This window comes from Triticum aestivum, chromosome 4B (assembly GCF_018294505.1).
Source record: "Triticum aestivum cultivar Chinese Spring chromosome 4B, IWGSC CS RefSeq v2.1, whole genome shotgun sequence".
Lineage (NCBI taxonomy): Eukaryota > Viridiplantae > Streptophyta > Magnoliopsida > Poales > Poaceae > Triticum > Triticum aestivum.
The window spans coordinates 195,419,042-195,439,507 of record NC_057804.1 but is presented as its reverse complement, the minus strand read 5'-3'; the positions used below and the strand labels follow the sequence as shown (position 1 = coordinate 195,439,507).

Below are 20,466 nucleotides of genomic sequence, written 5' to 3'. Positions count from 1 at the left end.
AAATTGAACTGCACAGTTCATACGAGCATATATAGAACATCACAATGTTAATAGCTGAAATAAAAAAGGCATACTATGAACAACCAAAGATGGCAATTGAAACTGGACATATGCTAACTACAAACAACCGAACAACCATAAACTGTAGAAATAAACAAGGCGTAATGCAAACAACCTAATATAGCAATAAATACTGGACATGTTCTCACTACAAAAGGGGTTCGAGAAAACAAATCATGGATTTCCTCACTTGTCACAGATTGGCTCCTCCTCGTGGTCGCCGTCGATGAGGTCTGCCTTGCCAGCTAAGGATCCCACGCCAGCGTCATAGAACGTGTTCTTCAGAAATGACAAAAGGGGCTTCATGGCGATGAAGGATGGCAAATTGTTCATAATGAGTCACAGGAGATCAGCAGCAGGGCCATCGATGAGATCGACGTGTCCTTCACAACTTGCTCCATCCATTGCAACTGACGGTCCTAGGGAGCTACAAGAGGAAGAAAGGACTCAAATCGACCGCCGGGTTAAAATCCTTCATTCCAAGTCATAGCCCGAGAGAGAGAAGAGAGGCATACCCGGGTGGTGAAGGAGTCATCATCGTCGGAGGAACCGCTGGAGAGGTCATTGAAGAGGACCATGGCGACCCCGGTGGTAGGATGCGAGATGGCGAGAGCGAGGAAGCGGCTATAGCTTAGGAAGGAAGAAAGGAAGGAGGAAACAGGGGAAATGTGACTTGTGGTCGGGGAGAAAAGGGGGTGGGGAAGGGGGTAGATATTTTGGCGGTAGGCCAAATATTTCGAAATGTGAAGGGAAACTTTGCGCATGGTGCCGCCGGACACCATTCACTTTGAACGATTTTGTGCATCACAAACGATTCTTCTGCTTTACGCGCATGGGATGAGTTTGATAATTCAAATTTTGGTGGAAATTTCCCCAAGTATGTCATTGCATAATTTAACATCGCTTGCTAATTTGGGCACACAAAAGAGCGTATATCAAGACCACACTTACTGAATCGAGCAATTTTAGTAATTAAACAGAGCTAGTTGACCTAAACATTACTCTAACAAAAGACCAGCATTAAAAACAAAGCCTAACTACACATAATTTTAACAAATCCGCCGCCGCGCCGGCCTATGCATTGGCGGTGTGAGATGAGAGGTCGATGACTTCTCCTGGCGACATGCCGCCGTTGGTGGACTCCGCGTCCCCCCTACTGAAGTCGACCGCGTCCTCGTCCTCGGGGCCACCCTCAAGGTTGTAGTACTCGTAGTGGTGGTTGTGCCAGAGCTCGTGTTGGTACACCACCGCCGATTCCTCAACGAACAGACTCTTCTCTACCTCGACCTCGGCCACGTGCAACTCCTCCTCCCGGCGCTCCTCGATCTTCGCCGCCTCCTACATCTCTAGCTCCCGCTCGGCGATCTCATGAGGAAGTAGGTGCTCCATGGCACCGCCACCTTTTCAGACATGGGTTGCATGCTGGATTCCGAGGTGGCCTGGAATATCTTGGCGTGTGCGTCCTCGATCTTGGCGTGGATGGCCTCGGCCCGGGCCAGGGTGACATCGGCGGCAGGAACGGCAGCTCGAGCGCTCTCGGCGTTTGCAGCCGCCGTCGCAGCAGCTGCTGCAACCGTCTCGGCTGCTGTAGCTGCCTTGTCGGCTGCCGCAGATGCCCTCTTGGCGGATGCGGCGGCACTCTCGGCGTAGGCGGCCGCGCTCTCGGCGCAGGCGGTGGCACTCGGGGAGGACGTAGCCATCGTACGGGCCTTCACGAAGCGTTTCCACGGCGTCATCTTTGCAAGAAGGGGTTGCGGGAATGGGGATCGTGATTTGTGGATTCAGGGGTTGCGGGCACTGGAGCAGACAAGTCGGCGAAGCTTAAGGAGGAAGACTTAAATAGACCTAGGAATTTTCATCGCAAACGGTTCCTACAAAAAAAACTGTGTGTGATGTTGTTGATATTTTTTATTAGCTGTGAAAGACGAATTTGGATTAAAGTGGCAACAGATGGTGTTTTAAATGTAGGAGAAAGTTTGTAGTACTAATACAACTGTCATGAATTTTTTTGGAAAATTTCAGGGATCATTTGACCTTTTAAGACATTTAGGTGATTTTCTAGCCATTTAATGACCGCAATTCAAATTTGAACAACATGTACATGCAACAGCTAACCATAACGGGTTGAAAAGTCATATTTTGTGTACTTGTGTGCAATTTAATTTCATGTGCAGTAAATTGGAAGGAATTTTAAAACATATTGGTCTAATGACTATGACACAATTAAGCATGGAGTGCCATGGCATTTAAATTCCAAAAAAATAAAAAAAGATGAGAAACACATGAAACCTTGCTTGATGTAATGTCATGCCACCAAGATGATCTGGTAAAAAAATTGGCATGTTTGATGAAAGTTTGGACACACACCCCTCACAAACCGAAGCAACTCACTAGAATGCTCGTGGTTTCGAGGGGGGACAATGCATGTTTGATGACGAACGGGAGATAGATTCCCCTTACGGCCTTCAAATATTTTTCTACATTTAACGTGCACTAATACAACTGTCATGTGAAAAATTGGAAAATTTTAGGGGTCATTTGACATTTTAAAGACATTTAAGTGACTTTCTAGCCATTTAATGACCGCAATACAAATTTGAACTACATGTACATGCAACAGCTAACCATAACGTTTGAAAAATCATATTTGTGTACTTGTGTGCGAGTTAATTCCATGTGCAGTAAGTTGGAAGGAATTTTCAAACATAATGGTCTCACGGCATGGACACATCCATGGAGTGCTATGGCATTTTAATTTCAAAAAAAAATGATCAGAAAACATGAAACCTTGCTTGATGTAATGGCATGCCAGCAAGATGATGTGGTAAAAAAATTGGCCTGTTTGACAAAAGTTTGGACACACACCCCTCACAAACCGGAGCAACTCACTAGAAGGCTCATGGTTCCGAGAGGGAACAATGCATGTTTGATGACGAATGGGAGATAGCTTCCTCTTATGGCCTTCAATTTTTTTCTATGTTTAACATGCACTAATACAATTGTCATGTCAAAATTTGGAAAATTTCAGGGGTAATTTGACCTTTTAAAGAGATTTAAGTGATTTTCTAGCCATTTAATGACCGTAATTAAAATTTGAACTACATCTACATGCAACAGCTAACCATAATGGTTTGAAAAATCAAATTTGTGTACTTGTGTGCGAGTTAATTCCATGTGCAATAAATTAGAAGGAATTTTCGAACTTATTGGTCTCATGGCATGGACACATGCATTGAGTGCCATGGCATTTTAATTCCAAAAAATTAAAAAATGATCAGAAAAACATGAAATCTTGCTTGATGTAATGTCATGCTACCAAGATGATGTGGTAAAAAAATTGGCCTGTTTGACGAAAGTTTGGAAACACACCCCTCACAAACTGGAGCAACTCACTAGAAGGCTCGTGGTTCCGAATGGGAACAATGCATGTTTGATGACGAACGGGATATAGCTTCCTATTACAGCCTTTAATTTGTTTTACATTTAACATGCACTAATACAACTGTCATATAAAAATTTGGAAAATTTTAGGGGTCATTTGAACTTTTAAAGAGATTTAAGTTATTTTCTAACCATTTAATGACCGTAATTCAAATTTGAACTACATCTACATGCAACGGCTAACCATAATGGTTTGAAAAATCATATTTGTGCACTTTTGTGCGAGTTAATTCCATGTGCAGTAAATTAGAAGGAATTTTCAAACATATTGGTGTCACGGCATGGACACATGCATGGAGTGCCATGGCATTTTAATTCCAAAAAATTAAAAATGATCAGAAAAACATGAAACCTTGCTTGATGTAATGTCATGCCACCAAGATGATGTGGTAAAAAATTGGCCTGTTTAACGAAAGTTTGGACACACACCCCTCACAAGCCGGAGAAACTCACCAGAAGACTCGTGATTCCGAGAGGGAACAATGTATGTTTGATGACGAACATGAGATAGCTTCCTCTTATGGCCTTCAATTTTTTTCTACATTTACTGTGTACTAATACAACTATCATGTAAAAATTTGGAAAATTCTAGGGGTCATTTGACCTATTAAAGACATTTAAGTGATTTTCTAGCCATTTAATGACCGTAATTCAAATTTGAACTACATCTACATGCAACGGCTAACCATAACAGTTTGTAAAATCATAGTTTTGTGTACTTGTGTGCGAGTTAAAAAATGATCACACGATGTAAATATCTGGTGTTCAAAAAAGAAAATGTAAAGATCTGGCAAGACAACCGGCCCCCACATGATTGGCACTCTATTTCGCACCTCGAGGTTTGGAAGGTGAGTGGCGGGGGTTATTAATCAAACATGGTTCTGTATTGGAAACCGTCAGCTATTAAGTTCATAGACGGTTTTGCTGCGGGAATCGTGTGTAATTCAAACTATAGTACTCGTAAATTCTGGCGACCGGCGTGTGTACTGTTTTCGTCGATCTAAATTCCGGCCGCCAATAAATACTACCTTGCTCATGTCGTCCCGCCATCATTCTCATCTACATCCGCCCCTTGCTCTCTCTCTCTCTCTCTCTCGCAAATCTCTGCCATGGCGCCGCCGATTTGTCCACGCGCCAACGAGGAGTCGCCGCCCTTGAGGATGCTCAGTCGAAGAGCAGCAACGAGGAGGACCCCTACGCGCCAGACGAGGTTGCGCTAGACCCCCAACTTTGGATTGGTTTGGGGCCAGTACAATCTTTTTCTGTGGAAGTCGCTGCCACCAGCTGAGAAAGCCAGGCAAGTGGTGTTCAAGAAGGAGATGGCGGAGGAGGAAGCCAGGTACCAGGCGGCCTATGAAGCCTGTGATGCCGCCTGGAAAAAGGAGGCGGTGGAGCTTTGGGGGCGGGCGCATCATCGTGTGGAGGAGGTGTACGAAGACAGGTACTTCGCGAGGAAGGTCAAAGGTGCTAGGCGCCTCATCGCTGCATGGAGGTGGGCCGATAAGCTCCAGTGTGCCACCGACGAGGAGCTCCGGTGGGCGCCCAATGAAATGGCAAGATTGTTCGCGCTCGTTCGCCAGTAAGAGGTAGATCGACACATCAAGCGCTGCGAGGCGGAGGATGCGGAGTACTACCTCCGCGCTGGGAAGATGCCATGCACCAGGGATCTGCTGGCGAGGGGCAGCCGGAATACTGCCCCCAGGAAGGATTATTAGTTTTAGTACTGTTTGTTTTCAAATTTATGCATTGTACCTAGTAGTTAAGTATCATCACGTATATGTGATGATATTATATATATATATATATATATATATATATATTCTGTGATGAACTAATGTACAATTAATAAATATATTATGAATTCCATTTTCTATCTGTTTTTGTATACTAAATTTGTATCTAGCTATTAGCATCCACATATACAGAATGGAAAGCGTATATACACACATTGAAACAGAACATATAAGAACGGAAAACATAGTACACACATTGAAACAGAGCAATATTATGATTGTTGTGAATACATAGCGATCCACGTCGAAATGGCTCAACAAAATAAAACGCATCCATGAGACCATGACCAGCAGCCCTTGCCTACGGTAGCTCTTGGCTCTACCTGAACTCGTGCATGCGTTCATCCAAGCAGTCGACATGCTCCTGGTACATCTGGAGTGCAATCTCGAGCTTCAAGTTGGCTATTTCATCGGAGATCACCAGCTCGAGGATGCTACGGCCATGTTCCTCTACTGTGCTCAGGTGGACACTTGGGCTAAGGAGGCGGTCGAGCCTACCGACTAGTGGCATCGAGCGGGCCGCAGATAAGGCGAACGGCACGACCCATGCGAACGGCGTGGCGGGCGTCCGGTGCAAGTACGGCGCGGGCAACGTCTAGTGCAAGTATGGCACAGAGGGCCTCTGCCCACTCCTGGCGAGGAATGGGGGTACTGACGGGACGTGTACCCAGCTGCAATGCCCTGTCGACAGCAGGCAAGCACCGATGGATCCGCTCTTGTTGTGCGGCACGACGCGCCTCTCGCTCTACGCTTCAACGGTCTCGCCGTGCGGCGAGCCGTAGCCTATCGGCGCGGGCATGCCTAGCTTGCTCTGCGGTGCGCCATCGATCATGTTGTGCGGCGAGTTGCAGCCTCTCGGCGCTGACATGCCTATCTTGATCCACGACGCTGAAGCGCCATGCGCCAAGGGTCTGCTCAACCCCGGCGATGATGTGCATCACGGTGTCGTCCATCTCGCTGCTGGGGAGCGCCTCGACCTCGACAGGTCATGGCGCCTTCTCGTTTCCTCATCAACGAGGTTGATGGCAGAGACGGCGCTTTGGTGAGTTGGCATGCTTGGAAAAGGTGGATGTGCTACAGGCTGCGCTTGTTGCCTCTGTACGTCGCGTGCCGCCTAGGTTTATGCGCAATATCGCTGGGTGGTGGGAAACAAGTGAGGAAATGGCGGGAAACAGTGGCGTGTTCATAAAACGCCATCAATTAATGGAAACTTAGCATAGAAGGAACATCGAGCTAGCATAAGAAGTAGATGATGATTAGATGATCGTTTATCCTAGTTAATTATGCATGTAATAGTTTACTTTGGTGTGTGGAAATGTCATGTGTGTACTAACCACCTATGTAATTGGATGTTTGTCGCGTATTACACACATCTTGTTTATGTGAAAGGTTTTTGTTCTCTTGGCTCAACACAAACAGTTTATCGCAATGAACTGTATACCGTATATTGCACACACCTTGATCTGGCCGACCGTTTTTTTTTGTGTTGCCTAATCACAAACAGTTCATCTGAGTGAACTTTATGCCTTATATCACACACACCTTCATCTGGCTGCTGGTTTCTGATGTTCCGCCTCATCACAAATAGTTCATCCGAGTGAACTGTATGTCGTATTTATGGTATTTGTTATATAACGTAATTGGATGTTTAATTTGGTTTTGCAATCATGTCTTGATATAAATATATATGTGTGTTCTTCTGTACATAGAGCATAGATGTTGTGCAGACAGAGCATATCACATGACGAACCACACTAGGGAATCCGTCGGTGATGAATTCATCAATCGCAAACGGTTGTATATCAGCAAGCATTTGCCCACAACACACATGGCTTATTCCATCACAAACAGCTCGGATGGATCAATTGTATGCCACGTATCGCACATTGTCAAAAAGTAATACGGTAGACCTTCTTTAACATGTGTTAAAAAATAAAAAACAAGGACCTCGAGGTTAATTGAAATGATGGGATGGATCATAGAGGTCATTTAATTTGACCTCTATGACCCATTCCATCAGTTAATTTAACATCAAGACAACTTCCCATCCAGTCACCCATCTGATGGCTGCTCCAGTCTAAGCACAGTTAACTTGAGAGTTCTCTTAGATAAGCTATTGGTGGAACAGCTAGTCCTTGCTGATATAGGATGCCTCTTCGCATCCTTATGGCATACCCGGATGACCGCCTGTCGCCGAATGGCCAATAGATGTTGTGTAGACAGAGCATATCACATCGCACAACACATAAGTCTTATTAGCAGCAATCGTCTGTGTTATTATCGGTCCTCGCGCACATTTCTGATTGCAACCCTATTTGTTGCATATCACACACATCTTGTTATATTGAACTGTTTCTGTTATCTTGGCTCAACGCAAACAGTTCATCCGAGTGAACTATTTGCCCTCTATCGCACACACCATGGTCTGATTGACCGTTTCTTTTGTTCTGCCTAATCACAAATAGTTCATCTGAGTGAATATTATGTCATATATCGCACACACCTTCATCTAGCTGCCCGTTTTTGTTCTTCTGCCTCATCACAAACAGTTCATTGAACTGAACCGTATGCCCTGCATCACACATGCAACTAAAATTTGAACCATGTTTGATGCATCCTCATCGCAAACGTTTTGCACCTTTTTGACGATTTTTTTACATCACCGTTTGCGATTATTGCATCGCACACAGTTTTGTCGAAGGGTCTCTGATTGTAGTGTTGCATTAGCAGCATCCTGTAGTAGTGGTTGGTCAATCGGCCGTCACCCCCTTAGGTATACAAGAGGTGGCTGGACCTCCCGTGCAAGGAAAAGGCTTGGATTCACGTCCAAAACCTAGCTTTAGTCCAATTCGGATGGTTTTAAAATCACGCAAAAGGCAATTTTAATCGTTTTGACAAGACAAACAACTTTTGTGTTGGATGTTTTTCGATCTGAGGCCATATTGAAGGTCGAATAGCTCGCGCAAAACAAGCAATTACTCATGCTACCCATCAAACATAGTCATATGTGTGTCTGGTCCCGGGCGTCATATTTTACTGATGATAGGGGTGCGTTGCGCGTGCTCTAATTTTTGCATACGACCTCGGGTTAAGACGAATTTTATTTCAAAATTGACCATTTCGACGAGACAAAGGAAACCTGTGTACAACACTTTCTCATATTTTTTTAGATGAAGACCACACTACTAGAGAAAACCTTACTAGTGGCGCTGGTTTTTTACATACCAGTAGCATGGGCACACGCATTACTGCTAGGGCGCTACAACTAATTAACAGTAGCTTGCTTCTAAACCAGCGTTGCAGCTAAGATACTTAGTAGTAGCGTCTGTTTGTCTGCCAATGCTACTACTATCATCACGTAGTAGTAGCGCCCTATTTTCTCCCCACGCTACAACTAGGCAAATAGAAATAATAATAAAATGTCAGATGCAATATTCATGGAAATCAAGACAAGTCCAGTGCAAATAAACTAAGTTCATAGAACCATCTCACAAACATTAACGACTAAGTTCACAAAACCATCTCACAAACATTAACGACAATACCACATTTAATATAACCACACAATCTCACAAACCCATATATAGTAGTCAACAATGCATGGATAAATCATAGTTGATAAGTCTACTAGGCAGTCATACTAGCATATATATGGTTCAGCAGCCACACGCAAGCATATGTAGTTCTAGATGATATCGATGACGACCATCATCCTCAAGCCTTGGCGGTGGGTGTTCCTGATAGTAATTAGGATTGCCTGTCCAACATGAAGATTCTTGCCGACGAGGAAGCTCTTCCACCCAACCGAGTTGAAGTGTGTGCGACCGTCCGTGTCCATGCCGTAGGCACAAGTGGTGACGGAGCCCCTCGCGGTAAGGCGTATTCCAGCAGAGCCTTCTTCATCAGGCTTGATACCACAACTCTCAGATATGCTCTTTGGCAATCTCTGAATAAGAAAAACATATCCATTAATAAGTAGCCTCACACATTCTACACTATCAAAAGATAGTACTACATTTCTGCTAAGCATGAATTCTACTAATAAGTATATATGGATTCTACACTATTAACGGTTCTTTGGATTCTACATGAAGCATATATATCATTGGATTCACTAAGCATACAGATCATCGGATTCACTAAGCATATATATCATCGGACTCTACACTAAGTATAACAATAAAGCATATATATCATCGGATTCACTAAGCATATAACATTCACTAAGCATATATATCATCGGACTCTACACTAAGTATATTAAAGCATATCATCAAATTACTCTAAAAACAAAATATATCATCGGATTCACTAAGCATATAAGATTCACTAAGCATATATATCATCGGACTCTACACTAAGTATAACAATAAAGCATATCATCAAATTACTCTAAAAACGGAATATATCATCGGATTCACTAAGCATATATATCATCGAACTCTACACTAAGTATAACAATAAAGCATATCATCAAATTACTCTAAAAATTACAGTAAATGCAACATACCATGATATGCCGATCAACCATGGTACTTGTCGGGCGGGTCACGAATGGCACCCCGACGAAGTCAGCACGTGGCGGAATGATGTCCCATAGGTTGCACACCTCCTCCTCGCTCAACTTCATTCTTTGAGCTATGATGGCTTCACCAAGTGGGTCGTCATCATCCTCATCATCCTCATAATCTTCTGCTTTGTTGACATAAATCACGACCAGTTTGGGTTTTTCTGCTCTGAAGGAGAAGCTGATCAACTCACCATGGGTGGTACGCATGTGGGCGATGAAATGGACCCATCCATCTCCTCCCACCTGCGTCATATTTCGTCCTTTCTCGACCTCCATAGTGTAGGGCCCCCAGGAGCCTCAAAGGTCACAGAGTCTCCGGCCAGCTTGTTGAATTCTGACCTCACATTGCATGGGACGATCTGTGTACAAAAGACAAAATGATATATACATGATGCATTAATGCCAATAACACTAAAAACAAAATAGTAGTTACTAGTTTCATATAATTTATTACCACCGCATGAAGAAAACTAGACTCGAAGTAGATGCCGAACAGCGTGCTAGTTGCAAGGCTGCTGGTGCACCTTGACTTGCACCGTCGACATTGTGGTGGTGGTGGTGGCGCCATTTCCCTAAAGCAATATGATTAAAGGATTAACAATCCAAAAAGTAAACATAAAGTTTTCAATACACATCAGGTTTTGAATAATATACACATCAGGTTCACATCATAGAGAATACACATGAGGTTCACATGGCAAGCAAAATAACAATAATTGAACCAGCTTAGAATCTTCCAAAACAGCACGGCACAAGATTCACAAAACACAATAAGTAAACATCCATTCCACCTTTGGCATCAGATGCACAATGATTAAAACTATAAAAGGCAAACACCCCCCCCCCTTTCGATCAGATACAACTCTCTATCTATCTATGTTTTTTTTCTGAAATTTACCAAAAATGGACTCACTAACAGCATTAGATGGATAGCGATTTGGGTCCATAGGGGTTTTTGTCAATTTACACCCTGCTCCTTTGCTAAAGAGGTATTGCAAAATTGACAAAGCCCCCTATGGAGAACAAGGAAGCAAAGTTTATGTACAAAGATTCAGTTGCAGAAATAGATTTCACAAGTGGCTGAAAATGCAGCCAACATTTTCTACTACAAAATATAAGCACCAGACTAAGAGGTAATACAAGGGAAGAACAATCGCACACACAGACAAAATATAAGCATTTTTTCGAAACATGTGTTAGCATATATTTAAATGCGCACCATAACAACTTGGCAATTTGAGCATCACCACATACAGATACTCTCTTCAACCTGAAAGAGTATCGAATCAAGCATTGATTTTTCCATGAAACCACATAATAGTGAGGGCTTCTTGGTCATATCTTTATATGCATCAACAAAGAAGCTAGTGGATCAAATTCACACATAGGGTAGCTCACGAGGATGCAGACATTTAGACCTTTAGGAAGAACTGGCACAATCAACATCATTCAGATGAAAGGAGGAGCATTCACGACATAACCCTAGTGTCAGGAAAGAACCCCTCTCTAAACCCTAGAACACTAGACACCGCCGCCGCCACCACTGCTCCAGGGGCAGCAGCCAAGAATTGAAACCCAAGTTTCAATTATATGTGCTAAAAGCCTCTACTTCTCTAGCTACTTCTCTCTACTCTCTCCTAAGTTTCGGTGAGCAACAAAAAGCCTCGACTTCTCTCACCTAACCCCTCTCTCTACTCTCTCCCCAATCATGCGAGGAAACAAGCCTGGAACATGTTGCATCGAAGTGCGGAGCCACCATGCAATCCCTAAATCCCAAAACATGGCGAGCTGCCGCGGTAGATCGATTGGAGCCTAGCTAGTGTGGCGCACGCATGGAGGAGGAGATCGAGGGGGACTTACCGGGCTGGAGCGTCGGAGGAGGCGAGAGGCGACCGCGCGTGGTGGCGGCGCACGGCACCATCGACGGGGGTGAGGCAGCCGGGGACGAACCCTAACCGCGGCGGCATCATCGGGCGGAGGGGATCGACTGTGAGAGTGAGGGGGTGTGGGGGCGCTCGGGCCGATTTTCTTTTCCTCTAGTAGTAGCGCTGGTTAGAGGCCGGCGCTACTGCTAAGCCCACCAGCTGTAGCACCCGTTCAAAACAAACGCTATAGGTAAGTGGGCTACTGTTTTTGCCCTGTGGCCCATCTAACAGTAGCGCGACCCAAGCTAACAAACGCTGCTGTTATTTATTAGTAGTAGCATGTTTTCTGCCAAGCGCTACTCATAAATACTAGTAGCGTTGGGTCATAAACAGGCGCTACTGGTACACTTCTATCTATAAGCATTTTCCTAGTAGTGCCACTTTTTCATATGAGGCCGTCTTGGAGGCGTAATTGGCCAAACAATACTCTGAATACAAAATCTTAGTAGTTCGAGCATAGTTTTGGCTCTGTAGTGGATGGTGATGACCCAAAGATCAAAGTTTCTCATTTTGACAATACAAAACTTTCTCATGTTGAGAACTTTTCCATTTGAGGCCTCTTAATTAAGTTTTTGACCATGCGAGAATCTGATGTCAACACAATTCTTAAACCAGTATGATTCACGAGAATCCATGGAGGTTGTTTTCGGAGCAGCGGCCCGTTAACGGATGAGCTAGCCTGAATGTCCTTCTTGGTACGGTAAAAGGGCCACATCAAAGCTTAGTGGGATGACCAGACGATCTGAGATGTCCAACCACATGACCAGATGGCTGAGAATGTTAAATCCCATCAAAGGTCATAGGTGGATGAGTTCTACTGATTTTTAATTTCTCAAAGGACAATAGTCATTTTGCATAGAAGAAAGTATATTTTTTATGGCTGAACTATCGCCCGAGTACAAGTTTAGTCTCTCAACCTTAGCAGATGCTTTTTTGAGAGAAACTTCTGGTCTATTCATAATCAATCATGATAGTACATAGAACACCAGAGGTAAGAAAATTTACAACTAGATCAATGAACCATCAAGCAACAACTACGAGCACCGAAGAGAGCCGAAGGCACGCCGATGTGATAGCCCCTCCCTCATGGGAGTCAGACAAACCTTGTTGTAGTAGACAATTATGAAGTCATCGCGCTAAAGCCCCACATGACCAGCGCACTAGAGCAGCAACCATCACCGATGAAGAGTCACAGGTTAGAAGGATCACACGTGTAAACTTCCAAACAAAGACAAACGAGGACTAGATTCAAACAAATCCAAAGACCAACACCAATTGAATCCCGTGATATTTGATATTTGATGGAGACATACCTCTACACGTCCTATGGAAACACTAGACACACCATCAGGAAGGTGATCGGACGTGGGAGACATTATTGCCACCGTCGGTGGGGGAAGGGGGTGTGAGGTCCTCCGCGCCTCCACGGGGCAAAGGTCATCGAAGACGGGGTGAAACAACGACGACGTTGATGGGAGGATGAGAAGCCTAATCTCTTGGGGTCTTTTATTGGGGAGAAAGAAAGAGTAACTTGTGCGAAAAAGAAACGGGAAATGGTGATAGTTTGATTAACGTGGCAAATGTACCTGGTCGCTCAACTATTGAACTAGACATATTTGATACCTATCCATTATCCATTTTTTTTGTTTTGAAAGGGGCTAAATGCCATACATTGAGTAGCACGGGGATGTAGATCATCCCATAGACATCATCATGTCAAAGTGACCCATCACCAAGAGACACGTGAATCTTCCATTTCATACATATAAAGGTGAATCCTCTCCTTTAGATGTGCCTACTTGGCTCTCTCAAGGATGATATACTACTTGGCACTCTTATCTTGTGCACCTTTAGGTTTGATCCAAACGTCACACATGGCATGGAGAAGGTCAAGCACAAGAGAACGACTATGACGCCCAAGTGGGATGCATAGAAGGAACCATGAAGGCGAATGCGAGGTTCCAGAAGCACCAATTGGTGTTTGGGCCAAGGCTGTCTCCAAGAATTTGAGGACCCAGTGCGAAATGAAAATGGTACCCAATCCGAGAAATTCTTGTGAAGAAAAAAATAATATATCCAAACATACTCTCGTTTAAGTTATATTAACTTTATGTATGTGGTATATCATACAATATTAATAAATATAAACAATACGCTCACTATCTTCTCTAAAGAATTCATCCATGGAGCAATAAACATATAGAAATTTATTAATTAACTTAAGAAATGATGCACATGTATAATATCATCCTTAGCCATTGAATTATGAAATAGAAAATTTGCCTAAATTAAATCTGATATGGCTTGGGCGCACCTGAATGCCTGATGGACATGGACTGGTCGGCGTTGCATAACTAAATCTCCAAATCGGTATGGCCTAACCCCGAGTGCTCAACTACCAACCACCTTCTGATTTTCTTGCCGGTGCTAGCCCTTGCTAATGCAGGTTTCTGCTCGAATACGTGCATCGGATTTTGCCGCCTGATCCTACCCTCCTGCTCCTTACGACCGTGTCAACACCAAGCAGATTTGTTCGAGTCATGGGACTCATGAAGATTGGAAACAAAGTGATAACATAATTGATCATGACAAAGGGTCGATCGTGAGTTTGGGAGAGGCTCGGGGCCCAAAACTATGCAAGCAAAGGAAATAGCCTAATAAGAAATATAACGCTGGCCCCAAATTGGGGGCCTTGTATAGTTGCTCCACTTGCATAGGCACATGGATGGCCCTGGTTAGAGTGAATACCACATTGATAGAATCTCTCCGGACACCCCAGGCCCCAGGGCCCCAGTGTTTACTATTTGGATACCCCAGGCCCCTTTTGTGTGTGTGATGCCCCATGACCCCCCAGCATTGCATGCTGGCAAGTGGTTGGACATTTCCCATGCACCTTTACTTTTTTGCTCCTCACTTACCATTTCATTCCTATGGCTATATATATCCACCCCGCCTCAGATCTAGGGTAAGAAAAGTAGAATCTAAATCTTGAGAGGTGGGATCAAGCCCTCCAACTTGGAGAAGAACCTTTCATGGTCACACCTCCAACTTGGAGAAGATTCCTCAAGGAATACAAGACCCACATCTCTTTAAGAGATCTGGGGAAGACTATCTCTCAAGACCCCTACTTGTTGGATTTGGGGACTAACTATCACTTTGTTGCTTTATTTTCCTTGTTCATTGTTGGATCTAAGTGATCGTCTTCTCTTTATTTTGCGTTATGAGGGATTTGATAGTGGATCTTGTCTTTGATTGCTTCTCTCTTGTGTCCCCCTTGTGATTTTACCGTGTTCTTTGTGTTTATCCTTGAATCCACCTTCAATTCGTAAAGATTAGGCCACCCGTGCAACTTGCCTCATATCAATGGACCCTTACAAAAACACACTTACAAAAATCTATACACACACATACACACATATATATATATATGGCTGGACTATTCTGAGCGATGGTGATTTTCTGAATTGAGAGAAAGAGAAAATAAGCAAACCACTACCCACACACAACCCCCACCTCTCTCCCTTGATACGCAGTACAGGTCGCCGGCCCCGACCCGCCATGCCTTCCGCTTGCCACCTCCAGCGACCCGCCGCGCCCCTCGCCTCCCACCTCCTGCGACCCCCCGCGCCCCCCGCCTCCCGCCTCCTGCGACCCGCCGCGCCCCCCGCCTCCCACCTCCCGCGACTCGCCGCGCCCCCTGGCCTCCACCTCCAGCGACCCACCACGCCCCCTTCTGCCACCTCCGGCGCCGGGCCACGCCCCCCCAGCTCCCACCTCCGACGAGGCGCCATGGCCCTGCCTCCCACCTTCGGCGACGCGCCACGGCCCTGCCTCCCATCTCCGGTGACGCGCCGCCCCTAAACCCCGTCTCCTCTCTCGCGCCGCCCCCACTCGCCCCAGAACGCGGCCGTTCCTCCCACGGAGCCAAGCTCGCGCACCGTCGTCCCTCCCACCGCGCCGAGCTCGCACTCCATCGCCGCTGGTGCCCCCATCCTCGCGCCGTCCGTGACCCCTCCACTACACTCCTCTGCTGCAAGAACACATCAGTTCGTGTGGAGAATAAAAGTCCGTCAGTTCGATAGTTCGTCAATTCACCGATGGGATCCGCAGGTCAGCCCCTCATCTCCCACAAATTACACTTAAATCGTGTGCAAATTTGTAATCAGTTCGTGTGTATGTGTCAGTTCATGTATGTTCTTGTCAGGTCGTGTTCATAAAATTGTTTTTTGGCTAATTTGTTGTTATGTACAGTACAGATGCATATTGTTGTGTAGTACTACATGTGTGCATTGATGCGTTCGAATCTCACTTTGATTCCTCCTGGTAGTTCAAGCAGCAGCAGCGCTCGCTCCCCAATGGTTGCCCGCGCAAGGAGGATACAGGGAGGCGACAGTGGTGGAGTCGGCAGCGTTCCATGGCCTTTGTCCTCCTCGTCGCATCTTTTCTTATAAACAACAAGAAGAAAACGAGGCATAGGCTTCATGCTCTCCATCTCCTGGTAAAGGGGAGTTAAGCTCTACGGCCACTTGGATGTGTATGCTCACGCTCCTCCACTGGGCGAGCTTCCAGGGCACCACGGGGATTGATATTGTCATCTCTACCCGTCGGCTATGAGGGCCAAGAGGTTGCCTGCACCCTGCTGACTGAAATGCCACTTCCGACCAGCACCTGGCCTGATGTCATACGTAGACCCCCGTGCTTTTTAAGATTTCCTGTATGCCTGTACATGAAAAATCTCAACAATTCCGTTTCTTGTCTACATGATTTTGTGCTAGCTTATCACAAGTTCATGTTGCATGCTCAATGTAGTAGCTAGCTGAAGAAAATTTATTGTTCTGTAGCTTTGGTCTTACCATTGTGGTGCTTGTGTTATTGTGTGGGAAAATGAAAGAAAGGAGTTTTTTTGCAAATCAATGAATGAGAACAAAGTTTGTTGTTTCCCCACCCAATTTAGAGCTCCAAAAAAGTTCAGAGTTCAGAGTAGTTATTTGGAGATGAACAATAAATAAGTATAAGAAAAATTTGTAAAAAAGTTCGACAAAGTCCACTATGTATTTCACCATCAGTACATAAAGAAATATTATATAAAATTCCCTGCTCACAGACTATTTTTATAGCCTACTGGTTAGTGTCAAAATGTGTTGTTCTTGTTTCTTTACGGTTGCTTCTACATTATATGAATATGAATGTGCTAGCTAGCTAGCAATACCATTTGGAGTTAGTAGGTGTAGCTCAAACAATTCTTGGGCCATTTTGTCATAACAATAAGGCAGGACATGCTTACAAGATGACGAAACCATGTATATATAACTTGATGACTGTCTAAATTGAGAAAATCCTGAAATATGATATGTGCTCTCTTTGTATCAGTTCTTATGCTTGTGACAATTCTGCACTCATACTGTGCTCGGTAACTAGAAAAAAATACATAAGTTCGAAATATACTTACCATGTTTGTTCAGTGTTTTATCAGTGGTTATTGGTTTCCTCTTAAGCAGATGAACTACATTGTCACATTAAACTGCAGGGACAAGTTCCCTCAGTCCTCTCTCGACAAATCCAACAGTACAGGTTCTCCGGTGCGCCAAGTATTGCCGGCGGCGATGCCTGCATCATGGCCCATTGAGGAGACCATGCACGTCAGTTGTAGGTTTTTCTGTATGCACATTTATTTGTTTAGCTTTAAATTTTTGTTTTTTTCCACATTCGATAATTGTGTTAATGCTTCTATGTTGTGCACTTCTGATCCCATTGTGAGGAAAAAGACAAGTGAGATAAGTACTTATTTGGAAAGTTTATAAGTTCAAACACAAAAACCTAGAAGTTCATTGAAAAAGTTTGGTGTGGTCTTCTCGACCACGAGCCCCAGCGTGGATCACCTGCAGCGGCCAAATTCCGGCGCGCCCAGCCACTGCTCGTGAACCCCGCCTCCATCAGCTCGACTTCAGCGGAGCCGTCAGTCCGTAGGAGTAGGGGTAGCAGGTTCACCCAACGTGTGACGCCTTCTTCCATCTCCAAAAATCTTGTTTATTGAGTTCAGTTCTTCGTCGCATGTTTCAGTAGCTAAAAAATGTATGGTCTTCTGAAATTGCTTGCGAACCACTAGCTGAAAAAATAATCCCTCTTCTAGTAAGTTCTGGTCAGAGTTCAGACTATACCAAATGTCCAAATTACATGGTGTGGTCTTGTGTTCTTTCCGTTCATTTCAAGTTAACTATAGCTGAACTTGTGTTGTGTTGATACTGAACTTGTGTTTTGGCTGATTCTAAACTGACGTGTATCCAACATTGGTGTTTAAACAATTTTTGGTCCATTGACTGTTTGAACTTGCAACCTTACTTCCTTGAACTATGGTCTAAAAAAACTAAACTCATGCAGGTACTTGGTGGTGCAGACTTGGTAGCGGTGATATCTTGGTTCGATTATATATCAACAACAGTGCAATGACTGAAAGATCATCAGTTCAAAATATATATGCAGGAGGTTTGCGAACCAAAAAGCTGATATTTTGTTGTGTTTAAATTTTCGGGTGCCTGATTGAACAAGATATAAAAATAAAATATGATGTATGATATATAATTTTTTCTTGTAGGAGGTTCAAAGATTGTCGTGGACCAAGTTAAAGAGTTCAGTACACTTGCGTCAGTCATCCATCATCTTCTGACATCTAGTATCGAAGTCTTTCCCCCCCTCTCGCCGCACACACAGGCCGGGCGGTCGAGCACCTCCTCAAGTGAGATGCGCGGTGAGGCCCTACCATCTCCCGCTGATGGCTTGCCGGCACACCCTGCAGATTCACCTCTCACCATGGGCAGAGTCTTCATGGATGAACTAGATCGTCGCCTACAAGCTCTGCTCCAGGTCATCTCCCTCCTCTGTTGTTTTGCACTAAAAATATTGTAGAATTTTTAATTGGCTTCCGTGCGTAAAGAAGTATCAATAGCGATGCATCATTGACATTAATCCTCTAACAAAAGAGTACATATGAGAACCTGCTCGGCTGCTCCTGGTTTAGAACAGCCTGCATTCATACACTTCTTGGAAAAAAACTGAATTTCAGTTCAGAGCACTGGCTCGGGCAGCCACAGCGCCCCATCTCCCCTGGCTCCCACACCACCGCGCCATCTCCTCCCGGCGGCAATGCTGTAGCGATCTTGTCCACGGCCACATGGATCTTGTTCTGTTTAATGTTGTATGATGTTCGTAGATACACGTAAAAGTTCGCCTTTATAGCCTGAAAAAAAATTCAGAGAAGGAAAAAAGTTCAAAAAAAGAAACCTGTGATGTGTAGCTTTTTTTGCTTGTTTTTAGCTTCATGGCAAAGAGCTTTTGCTCAACAGTTGTATGAACTTGTGCATGACCATGGAAGTAGAAGAAAACAAACATCAGTCCAGCTGGTGGATGTGGAGGTGATTTCTGTATCTAAAATCATATGTGCTTTTCTCTCCAATTTATTCTTTGTTAAAGGTAGCATGTGGAGGTGATTTTTGTATCTAAAATCATTTGTGATTTTCTCTCTAATTGATTGCTTGTTAAAGGTAGCGAGGAGAAGCTACAGGAGAAAAGTGTGTATGATCGTGGAGCTGTGCATGTGTTATGTAATGTCTGCTGTAAGTGTGTGAACAGAAAGGAAAATGATGTATGTTGATTGATGAAAGTTCAATGTAAAATAATAGTTCACATGGATAGATCTTTTAGCTATGGTGTAGCAGTTCAACATGTATTATATCATCAATCCATAAAGAAACACGTACAAAGTTCAGTATGTGTATAGAGAAATTTGATACCAGTTCAAAGAAAAACATAGCATCACAGTACTCAATATGTGTATAAAGAAACATCTACAAAGTTCTGTACAAGAATAGGGTGATTATTTTGTGTGTTGACGTCGGTGCTATGGGTAATATGATTCATGTACATGTATTATGTGTGGAAAAAAATTCTGTCAGATGAAAGGAAAAATGGTTTAATTAAAAATATTGATTAGTACGAGTTAAAAAAGGTGGTCTGTTCGGAATAAAAGATATGACAGAAATTCAAATTATAAAAGTTCAAGCAAAAAGAAACCCCATGCAATTCAAATGGGAAAAGTACAAGTCGTAAAAAAAGAGAAGTCCAGAACATCGTTGTAAAAAAATGTTTAGTTCAAAAAAAAGAATAAAAAAATTTTCTTTTTGAAAAGATTATCATTCAGTTCAATGATATAAAGTAAAGTCTAGTACGTGGAAACACGCTCAGTACAATATCATATAGACATCCGTTCAAGTAATTTTTTTGGAACCATTCAAAACTACTGTGAAAAATACATCAGTACAAACACACAAATATATCAGTACGAGTACTCTGTTTTTTTGAAGGAAAAACACCATGATGGGTCTCACCGTAATCCAAATTACTCTTCAACGGCTGCAAATATGAGAAAACGTTCAACATGACTAAGTTTCGCATTTTTTATAGCTATCCAACGGTATATTATTTGCCCCATTTTGGCAAACTTTTAAAAAAATCGCGTTCAAAGTCAAATTTGACCGTATTCAAATTCGTTTTTAAACCGTAAGGAATTAGAAAACCATTTCAATACAAAAAAGTTGCGTATTTTCCGTAGATTTCCAACACCGTATCATTTGCGTCAATCCGACAAACCGTTTGCAAAAAATCGCGAAAATACGTTTCGCCC

General features: G+C 43.7%; 1 protein-coding gene across 4 annotated transcripts; it reads left to right on the top strand.

Annotated features, from left to right (window-relative positions):
* The first annotated feature begins 15,267 nt into the window (after positions 1-15,267).
* Positions 15,268-19,554, top strand: LOC123091786 (uncharacterized). Of its 4 annotated transcripts, XM_044513398.1 has the most exons (6): positions 15,268-15,899; positions 16,117-16,413; positions 17,288-17,435; positions 18,168-18,272; positions 18,382-18,650; positions 19,328-19,554. In XM_044513398.1, the coding sequence occupies exons 3-6, from the start codon at positions 17,288-17,290 to the stop codon at positions 19,409-19,411; spliced, it is 606 nt and encodes a 201-aa protein (XP_044369333.1). In that variant the 5' UTR covers positions 15,268-15,899; positions 16,117-16,413; the 3' UTR covers positions 19,412-19,554. The 4 variants fall into 4 exon arrangements, 3 of the variants coding, with proteins under 3 accessions (XP_044369333.1, XP_044369332.1, XP_044369331.1); XM_044513397.1 differs by having other exon boundaries at positions 16,126-17,435; XM_044513396.1 differs by having other exon boundaries at positions 16,117-17,435.
* The last annotated feature ends 912 nt before the right edge of the window (positions 19,555-20,466 follow it).